The following is a 12,577-nucleotide window of genomic DNA, read 5'->3' as shown; positions in this document are numbered from 1 at the left end:
GGATGTAGACGTGATTGTATGTATGTATATGCACCACCTAAGGCCTCATCTTGCTTATCAGGTCAATTGGGAACATACAAAGTTGGTTAAATGAAAAAAAATATTTGAAATAAAACAGAGTTAGTAACATATTTAATAAGATCACAATAGTAGCTTAAAAATATTAAAACATAAATTAATTTTAGTAATAATAAAAATAATTTTTTAACTATAGGTACATACAAAAATATACGGTCGAATTGAGAAACCTCCTCCTTTTTTGAAGTAGGTTAAAAATATTGTTTTTAAAATAATAATTTTTAACTAGCTCCGCCCGCGACTCCGCTTATATTCATTGAATTTCGTAAAAATAATTTCCTGTTTTTTAAGACTAAGCCCCGTCGCTTTGATGTGTGTCAGTTGAGCAATCCCTTGTCCGATTTTTACGGACCAGCCGCTAAGGAAAACCAGCATATGTATTTTAATTCAAAATTTTCATTGCGCAAGCTAGGAAATTAATTTTAAGCAAGTACATTTTTTATTTTCTAAACGGTTCGCCGCAAGGTAGTCACTTGGGTCCTCCGAGAATTATGATATAGACTTTTCAGGGAATAATTCTTTCATGATCGTGTAGAAGTCATCCCAGGGGACCACTTTGGCTTGCACGAGGGGTGTGGGGGAGGCTAGCGTCTTCTTCACCAATTCGTCCAGGGGATAGCCTCGGCGGGGGAAAACTATTGCCTGAAAACAATTTTTTTTGTTTAATATTGCATAGCTTCAGCGTGAACGAGGCCTATCAGTGTTAAAAGTCTGTTTACTCTGTTAACCCCGCAAGGGATATAGACGTGACTGTATGTAGGTATGTAACTGTGCCCAATAAACTATTTTTCTTTAATTCTTTATGTATATCCTAGCTGTGCCCGCGACTTCGTGCGCGTAAATAGTTATTTTGGGCATCATTGAATCCCTCAAGGATGAATAATTTTCCCCGTTATTTTTTCACATTTTCCATTATTTCTTCGCTGCTAATAGTTGCAGCGTTATGTTTTATTAGCCTAAAGCCTTCCTCGACAAATGGTCTATTCAACACAAATATATTTTTTCAATTCGAACCAGTAGTTCCTGAGATTAGCGCGTTCAAACAAACAAACAAACAAACTCTTCAGCTTTATAATATTAGTATAGATATGCATAATACATATATGTATGTAATTACATGCGGCGGTAGATTTGTGGCCGGACAGAAATCGTTCCTGCCGTCTCCCGCGTACACCACTCTGTCGTATTGTGGACGTTGAGCGATGAACTGAAATTCAAAACATTAATTATGTCTAATTTTGGTTTAAATATTATGTACAAGTTTAGTTTAATTTTATAACAATAGATGGCGTTATCCCGTTTTGAAACGCGATATGGTTTTGATCTCATACAAACATAAATAGAAAGAGATATATACAAACATACATATAAAGAATATGATACGTGAATAAAATTTATTCAAATATCATTTAGGTATATTTATTTTATCAGACTCCCGGAACCCAGAGTTTTATTCAAGCTGCCTTGGCTCGATATACTCTTGTCTAAATTAATTATAACATTAACACACCCCTGCTAATATTTCTAATATTTCGTCGCGAATTTACACCTCGCGAACATTTCAATTGTAAATATATGCATACATACATACATAAAATCACGCCTCTTTCCCGGAGGGGTAGGCAGAGACTACCTCTTTCCACTTGCCACGATCTCTGCATACTTCCTTCGTTTCGTCCACATTCATAACTCTCTTCATGCAAGCTCGGCGGTTTCGGGTACTTTTGACCTGACCCTGACCAGGACGTCCTTAATTTGATCAAGATACGTTCGCCTAGGTCTTCCCACTCCGTGGAAGTTTGTAAATACAATATATGTATGTCTTAAACTGTAGCGGGAGCGATGATTCGGCTCGACCGCCACCAAAGGGAAGATCTTGCGCCAGGCTGGTTGTTGTGACTGGGGAACCGCGCAACAGACGATGTTATGTCGAAGGTTGTATAGGTATATTGCTCAAATCCGTAAAATCTTTGCTTATGCAATATAGACTTTTGACTTGTGGCGTATAGTTGTCGCCTCAAAACCATATTTCAAACACTACTTGTGACGTCGTGCCGCTACGATCCACCTGCACTCTCTTCCCACCCCGGGAGCCCTAAATAAGCCCCGGCCTTCGCCTTTCGACTACTACAGCGCTCACAAAGTCAAGTAGCTCGCTAGTATCTCGTGTCTACAGCTAAACCCACACCCTCTTAAATATTTCAAAACTAGTCCCAATAAATATTGTCGTTATTCTATTAATTTTCAAATTATCACTCATATTATTATAATTTGTGCCGTGTGGTTCCCGGCACCAACAGAAAAAAGAATAGGACCAATTCATCCCTTTCCCATGGATATCGTAAAAGGCAAATAAGTGGTAGGCTTATATACATACTTAGGATTCTTTTTTTAGGCGATGGGCTAAGCATCCTGTCACTATTTGAATCTCAATTCTATCCTAAAGCCAAATAGCTGAACGTGGCCATTCAGTCTTCTCAAGACTGTTAGCTCCGTCTACCATATGTATGTATGTATGTAATCACGTCTATATCCCTTGCGTGGTAGACAGAGCCAACGGTCTCGAAAAAACTGAATTGCCACGTTCAGCTATTTGGCTTAATGATAGAATTGAGATTCAAATAATGACAGGTTGCTAGCCCATCGCCTAAAAAATAATCCCAAGTTTGTAACCCTATCCCTTAGCCGCCTTTTACGACATTCATGAAAAAAGAGATGGAGTGATCCTATATTTTTTTGTATTGGTTCCGGGAACCACACGTCACTGTATTGGTGCTGGGAACCACACGGCACTGAGATATTACGTAGACGTGATTATATGTGTGTACGTACCACTCATACCTGTTTCACCTATAGGTAGGTTACTACGTAACAATCTCACCTGAGCCAAGGCTATGGACTTGCAGAGGTTCCTCGGACACCTGGAGCAGGCCGTCTGCCTCATCAGCGGCTCGATGTACAGCCTCCCTGACTGCCAGAAGGCGCGGTTCGTCATCACTTGGGTGACTGCCTCCTGCAACAGATCATATGTAGATAGATAAAATAATATATATATAGATAAAACTCTTTATTGCACCATAAGAGAAAACATACAAAATAACACAAAGCAGATATAGATGGTATGTACCTACTTATCATATGTACCTACCTTCTTATTACCATTCACCATTTTTTTACCGTACCGTGTGGTTCCCGGCACCAATACAAAAGAATAGGACCACTCCATCTCTTTCCCATGGATGACGTAAACGACGACTAAGGGATAGGCTTACAAACTTGGGATTCTTAGTTAGGCGATGGGCTAGCAACCTGTCACTATTTGAATCTCAATTCTATCATTAAGCCAAATAGCTGAACGGGGCCATTCAGTCTTTTCAAGCCTGTTGGCTCTGTCTACCCCGCAAGGGATATAGACGTGACCATTACATTTTTTACTTGTGTGAATTTGACGGCCTCCGTGGCTCAGCGGTAGTGCGCTTGTCTGTGACACCGGAGGTCCCGGGTTTGAATTCCGGCCATCATGAGAAAAGAACTTTTTCTGATTGGCCTGGGTCTTGGATGTTTATCTATATAAGTATTTATTATAAAATATAGTATCGTTGAGTTAGTATCTCGTAACACAAGTTTCGTACTTACTTCGAGGCTAACTCAATCTGTGTTATTTGTCCAAAAAATATATATAAATATATAATGATATTAAAATATGTTGTTTATCTCGTACTAGCTGTGCCCGCGACTTCGTCCGCGTGGAATAGTTATTTTGGGCATCATTGAAGCCCTCAAGGATGAATAATAATTTTCCCCGTTTTTTTTTTCACGTGATCCATTACTTCTTCGCTCCTAAAAGTTGCAGCGTGATGTTATATAGTTGGCTCTGTCTGCCCCGCAAGTGTTGTGGACGTGATTGTATGTAGGTATGTATCAACAAATACGAGTATAACCTTTAAAGTTTTTGTGGTTAGTTTTAACTTTGCATAGTGATACTAATTATATTAACGTTATGTTTGGACGGGTGTTCGTCACGCTGTTTTAAAAAAAGATAATATCTTTTTGAAATAAAACAGCGTAAAGCTATATTTATTTATTAGATCCACATATAATGTACTATATATACAACATATTACTATACTATACTATATACTACAGGCTTACAAACTTGGGATTCTTTTTTAAGGCGATGAGCTAGCAACCTGTCACTATTTGAATCTCAATTCTATCATTACGCCAAATAGCTAACCATGGCCATTCAGTGTTTTCAAGACTGTTGGCTCTGTCTACCGCGCAAAGGATAAAACCGTGACCATATGTAATAAGACATGACCGTATGTAATAAGAAAATAGTACATTTATTGCGGAAAAATCCGCGGGCGACAGCTAGTTTTGGCGTAATATAAGCAATCTTGATCACAATAGCAGAATGCTATGCTAATCAACACTATTGTGTAGGTAGGTACATAAGCAGATACAATAGTCATCTCTCAGTAACTATTTCACACATTTTCTTTTCTTTAACTTGGATAATTGTGAAGTTGACGTTGTTGAGGTAAACGCTGCAGTGCGGTTTTTTACCGCACCTTCTGCACTGACTCATGAACATGATCATGATCAAATATCAAATCTATACTAATATTATAAAGCTGAAGAGTTTGTTTTGTTTGTTTGTTTGTTTAAACGCGCTAATCTCAGAAACTACTGAACCGATTTGAATAATTCTTTCACTGTTAGATAGTCTATTTATCGAGGAAGGCTATAGGCTACATTTTATCCCGGATTTCCTACGGGAAACGTCAACAATGCAGGTGAAAGTTGAATGAGTCGGCCATCTGCGAGCTTTCCACGCGAACGCTGCGCAAACCAACAAAGATATAGTAAAACAATGTACTAAAGATGTGAAGTACTCATTTTTTGCAACAAAAAAGTCCGCGAGAGCATATATCTATCTCTTAAGGTTTATTTACAATAACCACTTTTATGTTCATTTTTTAAGATTATTTTTTCATTATAAACATAAGTTATTTTGAAACCAATTTTCTTTAATTCAGTATTAATCCTTATCCAAATAAATATGTTAATTACTTTCGGCTTTTCATGTAGACTAAAATTGCCATTTACAGTATATAAATCAGACGAATAGGTTTTGAGATATAGTCGTTATAAGCAATTTGCAGCGAAACATTTAATACGGCGAACCAGCGTTCTTTCTAAAACGCGTGACCGCCTGACCGCCTCCCCTAACCCCGCATCTTTCGATCGCCCTGCTCTATCGTAGGATAGAGCAGGGCGATCGAAAGATGCGGGGCGATAGGAAGTAGTTCCTACATATAGATAGGTATCATTCTACTTATAATACTTCCTTTGTATGTTTGTCTGCTTTTACCTCTTACCTTCTTTTAAACTGATTATGTCTATCTTTTAAGATTGTTGTAGATTATGAGTATTTAATTGTAAACACAACTGTCTTTGATATCACTTAATTTCAATGAACATCTTAGAAGATATTACTATTTTAAAGTAAAGTAAAGTATCAGCCTGTAAGATCCCACTACTGGGCAAAGGCATCTCATCTCACTATACGGTCTCCGTTCCGTCGCGGATAATGATGTGGGCCAAGTCGTCGCCAAGTCGCATAACAATTAGCAGCTATAATTGATAAAGCCGAGGAGGATGTTTGCAAATTTTTGCAATATGTATTTATTTAAATATGATGCCCAAAATACTTATTCCACGCGGACGAAGTCGCAAGCACAGCTAGTACATAAATAAATACATACGGGACATATGACACAGATTGAGTTAGCCTCGAAGTAAGTTCGGGACTTGTGTTACGAGATACTAACTCAACGATACTTTATTTTATAATAAATAATTATGTAGATAAACATCTAAGACCCAGGCCAATCAGAAAAAGTTTTTTCTCATCATGCCCTGACCGGGATTCGGTGTCACAGACAAGCGTACTACCGCTGCGCCACAGAGGCCGTCAATATACATAACTTCGAAAATAGGCATCGGTTCATGGCCGAATTGGGATTCGAACCAGTGCCTTTTACGCATTTTAACCGAGCACCTTAACGATGCCGTGTGGTTCCCGGCACCAATACAAAAAAGAATAGGACCACTCCATCTCTTTCCCATGGATGTCGTAAAAGCCGACTAAGGGGTAGGCTTATAAACTTAGGATTCTTCTTTTAGGCGATGGGCTAGCAACCTGTCACTATTTGAATCTCAATCCTATCTTAAAGCCAAATAGCTGAACGTGGCCTATCAGTCTTTACAAGACTGTAGGCTCTGTCTACCCCGTAAGGGATATAGACGTGATTGTATGTATGTATGTATGTACCTTAAGGATTCGACTGCCGACGAACTTATGTAAGTACCATTTACTTAAGATACTTCAGATCTTGATCGGCATGGCTAAGAAGACTCACCTGAAGCCCATGACTCTTCAGCCAATGGTCGACGAAGACGGAGTTGGCGTCAGTCAGCAGCAGAACATCCCACCCGGACGCAGCCAATGTCCTCACCAGCTCGGAGACGCCAGGGTTCTCGCGCATGGACGCTATGGCCGACAAGATGTCATCCTGGCTCAGGCCTGCCGAGTACGCGTGCTCGAAGACCTGCAAAAGATGATTTATACATACATACATAAAATCACGCCTCTTTCCCGGAGGGGTAGGCAGAGACTACCTCTTTCCACTTGCCACGATCTCTGCATACTTCCTTCGCTTCATCCACATTCATAACTCTCTATCCATACATATTATTGTGCCGTGTGGCTCCCGGCACCAATAAAAAAAAAGATTATGATCACAGCACCTCGCTCCCATGGGTGTCGTAAAAGGCGACTAAGGGGTAGGCTTATAAACTTGGGATTCTTCTTTTGGGCGATGGGCTAGCAACCTGTCACTATTTGTTTCTCACAAATAAACTCAAAAACTACTGGACTATGTATGATGTGATGATATTTAGCACAAAGGTAGACAAAATCTTCAGGAGCAACATAGGCTTCTCTATAGTATAGGTATACTATAGGACATGCAACGTGGTATGTATTGAAAGCGTTCTAGTTCTCACGATTTGCGCTAGATGGCGTTGTTATAAAAACCCAAAATGTTGCATGGCATTTCTTCATATTTCAAAGCAATTTTTGGGTCGATTTCAAAAAACTTGTAGAAACGTGAATATAAAAAATAAATATTAAAGTACCTAACAAATGTGATGATGGTACGGAACCCTTAGTGCGACGCGCACTTGGCCGGTTTTTTTTTAATTTTTGTCTTGATTTTTTAATATTTAGTAATAGGTACATGATGATGAGTTACCTAAAAACGCTGCTAGTCTCGAGGAAACCTGCACATTCAGGCACCTGGATTTGAAACCATGATCCAATACAGTCTATATGGCCCTGCAAAGGTTTCAGATGTCAGATGGGTAACGCTTCGTGTAAAAACCTGACTCACCCAATCCAGAATCCATGGTCAAAGTCAAGTCAAAGTCCACACCCCGGGCTCCTCTCCAGAGTGGTGAGGATGCAACCGGGACTAACCAAACCAGGAGGAAGAAGGTCGTTCGTGAATAGCCAGGAGCATGATGACAGTTCTACCTTCAGTTTCTCACAGAATAGTACGCAAGTACATATATGTAGTTTTATTAACATAGTGATTTGCGAGTATAGGATAATTTTCAGGAAGGCATAAACGATTGCGTCACTCGTGAATCATAGCTACATGAGTTGAATCTATACTAATATTATAAAGCTGAAGAGTTTGTTTGTTTGTTTGTTTGAACGCGCTTATCTCAGGAACTACTGTTTCGAATTGAAAAAATCTTTGTATTGAATAGACCATTTATCGAGGAATGCTTTAGGCTATATAATATCACGCTGCAACTATAAGGAGCAAAGAAATAATGGAATATATGAAAAAACGGGAAAAATTATTCATCCTTGAGGGCTTCAATGATGCCCAAAATAACTTTCCACGCAGACGAAGTCGCGGGCGGGCACAGCTAGTATTATATAAAGATTGAAAATAAATATATACAATAGCGTAAATGTGATTGCATACATTGTTGCAAACAGATTTTGGAAGAGATTTCTCCCAAGGTGAAGGTTGAAGTTTAGAGTGTTCATAGTGGGGTATGTCATAAGCGGAAGCGGATATTTTAAAATCGCAAATTCACAAATATCCTACAGTATGAATTTCCATAGGAATCACTTTCCCATGGGTGTCGTAAAAGGTGACTAAGTGATATGCTTATTGACTTGAGATTCTTCTTTTAGGCAATGGGCCAGCAACCTGTCACTAGTTGGATCTCAATCCTATTATTAATGAAAAATAGCTGAACGTGGCCTAGTAGTATTTTCAAGATTGTTGGCTCAGTCTACCCGCAAGGGATAAAAACGTGGTTATGTGTAGGTATGTATTAATTTCTAATTCCAACAAGTTATATCGGAAATTTATAAAATTAGTTTTAATTAAGGAGAAAATATTTATATTTTTGTTTGAAATGGACAAATTCAAATAGAACTGCACTGAATTTGACATGGCAAGGAGATAGAACAAGCCTTGAGTACCAAATCCATATTTTGATATAATAAAGAGAAAAGATTTGTATTTTTGTTTGTAACGAATTAACTCAAAAAAACTACTGGACAGATAACTTAATTTGTCACAAAGATAGATTTTTATCTTACTGGCGATTCCCACGGTACCATGAAAAGACTGACAGGCCACGCCCAGCTATTTGGCTTAATGATGGAATTGAGATTCAAATAGTGACAGGTTGCTAGCCCATCGCCTAAAAAAGAATCCCAAGTTTGTAAGCCTGTCCCTTAGTCGCGTCACGACATCCATGGGAAAGACATGGAGTCGGTTTATTCTTTATAATATTGGTGCCGGGAACTACACGGCGTTATCATTATAATATATTATGTATAATGTATTATTATCTATTATGTATATCTATACTTATATTATAAAGCTGATGAGTTTGTTTGGTTGAACTCGCTAATGTCAGGAACTACTGGTTCAAATTGAAAAATTCTGCGTTTTGCGTTGAATAGACTATTTATCGAGGAAGGCTATATAACATCACGCTGCAACTATAAGAAGCAAAGAAAACAACGGGTAAAATTATTCATCCTTGAGGGTTTCAATGATGCCTAAAATAACGATTCCACGCGGACTAAGTCGCGGCACAGCTAGTATATAATATAATATCTATTTATAGTGTCATACAAATGATTTAATCGCTACCTCCTATGCCTCTGACCGCGGCCGAAACTCGTCAGATGCCAAGTCGCGTCTACCCCGCACAAGGTCACCGCATCGATCACACGCCAAAACTATAACATAGTTGACGCATACCAGGTATTTTCCAAACCGCGTATCTTTGAGATTGAAAGCGTTTGTTTGTTTATTTGTTTGAAACTCGGAAACTGCCGTTTTTGGAGTTTTTTTTTACCTTTATAATTATAGTAGCTTTAGCTACAAAAATAATACTGGTTTTTCACCAATCCCACGGGAACTAAACTAGTGTTTTCCGGGATGAAAGGTGTACCCTACGTCCTATTCCAGACTCTAAATTATATAAACGCGAAATGTATAAATATATGTCTTTCAAGACTGCTGACTCTGTTTACACCACAAGGGATATAGACGTGATTATATGAATAAATCTATGCTAAAATTACAAAGCTGAAGAGTTTGTTTAGTTGTTTATTAGTTAGTTTGAAAGCGCTTATCTCAGGAACTACTGTTTCGAATTGAAAAATTATTTTTGTGTTGAATAGACCATTTTTTTAAAGGCTTTAAGCTATAAGTATATCATCACGCTGCAACTTTTAGGAGCGAAGACATAATGGAAACTTAAAAAAAAAACTGGGAAAATTATTCGTATTTGAGGGCTTCAATGATGCCTAAAATCCACGCGGACGAAGTCGCGGGCACAACTAGTGTATTTATATATGAAACACGATGATTATGCCAACAAAGTCACAAGTATTGCCCATTTTTGTAAACGTCCACGTGACCGAAACCCAGGGCGAGGCGAAACCAAGCAACTAATTAACATCTATACTATAGTGACGTTTCGTCAGCCAATCAGAAGCCAAATAAAAGCAATTCGTCGAAATTATGTTCTTGTACATATTTTGTATCTACACACAATTTATTATTACTTACCTATTATTTCTATATAGGTACTAGCTGTGCCCGCAACTTCGTCCGCGTGGAATAGTTATTTTGGGCACCATTGAAGGAAGCCCTCAAGGATGAATAATTTTCCCCGTTTTTCTCACATTTTCCATTATTTCTTCGCTCCTTATAGTTGCAGCGTGATGTGATATAGCCTAAAGCCTTCCTCGATAAATGGTCTATTCAACGCAAAAATAAATTTTTGATTAGAACCAGTAGTTCCTGAGATTAGCGCGTTCAAACAAACAAACTCCTCAGCTTTATAATATTAGCTTAGATTCATACTATAATTAACTTGCCTGCTTCCACTATCTGTTATCCCCAAACAAGATAATCCACAAAATATCCTTACAATGGTGTCCAAACATTTAAAGAGAAAAATAAACTTGTTGGTTTAATACTACATACCTACTAGGTTTTACCTACAACTTCGCTCGCGCTAATTTAGCGCCGCTTGCAAAAGAATACAGGTTTTAATATATATGATAATGCCACATTTGTAATTTAATTTTTTTTATTGTATCGCCGTATGTCCCTTTTTCTACCAATTTTATTACATATATAAGTATACATATCGTCGTCGCGTCTATCACTCTTACGGGGTAGACAGAGCCAACAGTCCTGAAAAGACTGAAAGACTATGTTTAGCTGTTTGGCTTGATGATGGAATTGAGATTCATGTAGTTAGAGGTCCATAGGCTAAAAGAATATTCCCAAGTTTATTGACCTGTCTTTGAAGCATCAAAGTGCTATTTCTCTTTTAAGTGTACAAGGTCTTAGTCATTACTTCAATAACAATATAGAAGAAATGACTAAGTGATAGCCACTTAAGATTATGATAGGAACTGAGTGCAGGTCCTCAATTTTCTCAAGAATTTCGAACACATATAAAAAACAATCAGTTAAAATCAAATAAAAAAAAACAACAATAACAATGTATATATTTTTATAGTTGATACTATTACCTGACTTTAATTAGGTATATTTTTTATTTTTTTTTATTGTGGACGAAGCGAAAGAAGTATGCAGAGATCGTGGCAAGTGGAAAGAGGTAGTCTCTGCCTACCCCTCCGGGAAAGAGGCGTGATTTTATGTATGTATGTATGTATATTTTTTAATCTTATATAGCATTCTTATAATTATATTTATATAATATCTATTAAAAAAAAATAATCCTCAAACAGTGAGTGATGTTGCCTATTTTGTAGAAATTAAAAATACTTTAACAGTGCCATTTCTCCATTTGTTAGATACTCTCACTATTTCATAGATTTGTTAGATAAAAAAAAAATACATTATACCTACCTCATTAAAGTTAGGTAATAGTTGATTGTTCAAATTTATTTATTTGTTGTTGTAATTATTTTTGTTACTCTCACATAAGCGAAAGCTCTGATTTTTAAAGAAATATTTCAGCAGCTATCTATTAAATATGTACCTATATCATTTTGTACATAGAAACTAAATTCTTTATAAATTTTAATGAAATATCTGAAAAAATATATCTTTTTGTGTTTTCAGTTTATGAATGTAAAAATTTTATCACTTTACAGAAATAGGTTTTCTATGGTCTAGTAGACTTATTGATAAGTCCATTAGTTTGCTTTATGCAGGAAAATAGATCGTACACTTTGGAGTTTTTAAAGTTCTAATTAGAAAATTAAAATTAATAACATTTTTAATAAATCGAAAGAATGTACCCAGCAATATTACACAGCACTCCAAACAAGTTTTAGCTCATGATATCATTAAAACAATGATAAATTCGCAACTAAATATACATAGGGTGACTTGCTAAAATTACAAGAAAAAGTACTCACGTCGCTCATATAAGGAGTCCAGTCATGATTAGAAGTCTCCCACTCTGGCGGCGGCTGCTTTTCCCTCAATTTATTTATTATTGTGGCGTCAGAGTCATCGTCTACGATCGTGCGATCAAAATCAAAAACTGCGAGCGACACCATTTTCAAACGAGCGCGCTCTTCTACCACCGCGAGAACACTGGACGGAAATAGCTAGAGTATCAAACAAAATAGATTCAGATGGAGCGTAGGCGGTTTCGCGTGGAGATTTTTAGCATCGTGGCGGAATATTTTGCATTTTTTCACATTAGTTCTCTACGAGATAGTGACGTAAATTTTTCGCTTTTCCCAACGCTCCAAGTTTTCATCAGCTGTTGTTGACTGACATTGACATTGTATTGTAGATTGTAGGTAAACTACATCCGACATTGACGTTTCTTTGGATAGCTTAACGTTTCGTTACACGTAATGACAAATTTAAATTTTTGCGCCTGTGTGTCA

General features: G+C 37.4%; 1 protein-coding gene across 1 annotated transcript; it reads right to left on the bottom strand.

Moving 5' to 3' along the window:
* Window positions 1-103: 103 nt before the first annotated feature.
* Window positions 104-12,469, bottom strand: LOC106133320 (pyridoxal phosphate phosphatase PHOSPHO2-like). The gene is made up of 5 exons (XM_013333012.2): window positions 12,095-12,469; window positions 6,507-6,695; window positions 2,960-3,091; window positions 1,196-1,285; window positions 104-720 (listed from the first exon to the last, which is right to left on the bottom strand). The coding sequence occupies exons 1-5, from the start codon at window positions 12,236-12,238 to the stop codon at window positions 568-570; spliced, it is 708 nt and encodes a 235-aa protein (XP_013188466.2). The 5' UTR covers window positions 12,239-12,469; the 3' UTR covers window positions 104-567.
* Window positions 12,470-12,577: the final 108 nt, after the last annotated feature.

The sequence above is a fragment of the Amyelois transitella genome, chromosome 31, assembly GCF_032362555.1.
Source record: "Amyelois transitella isolate CPQ chromosome 31, ilAmyTran1.1, whole genome shotgun sequence".
NCBI lineage: Eukaryota > Metazoa > Arthropoda > Insecta > Lepidoptera > Pyralidae > Amyelois > Amyelois transitella.
The sequence above is the reverse complement of the archived record's forward strand: the minus strand, read 5'-3'. Positions and strand labels throughout refer to the sequence as shown.

Coding starts and splice junctions, on each gene's coding strand:
- LOC106133320 (XM_013333012.2), bottom strand. CDS start 12,238: ATGGTGTCGCTCGCAGTTTTTGATTTTGATCGCACGATCGTAGACGAT. Junction 1,286..2,959: donor AGTCCATAGCCTTGGCTCAG/GTGAGATTGTTA, acceptor TTTGAATTTCAG/TTCATCGCTCAACGTCCACA. Junction 721..1,195: donor CCACAAATCTACCGCCGCAT/GTAATTACATAC, acceptor AATTGTTTTCAG/GCAATAGTTTTCCCCCGCCG.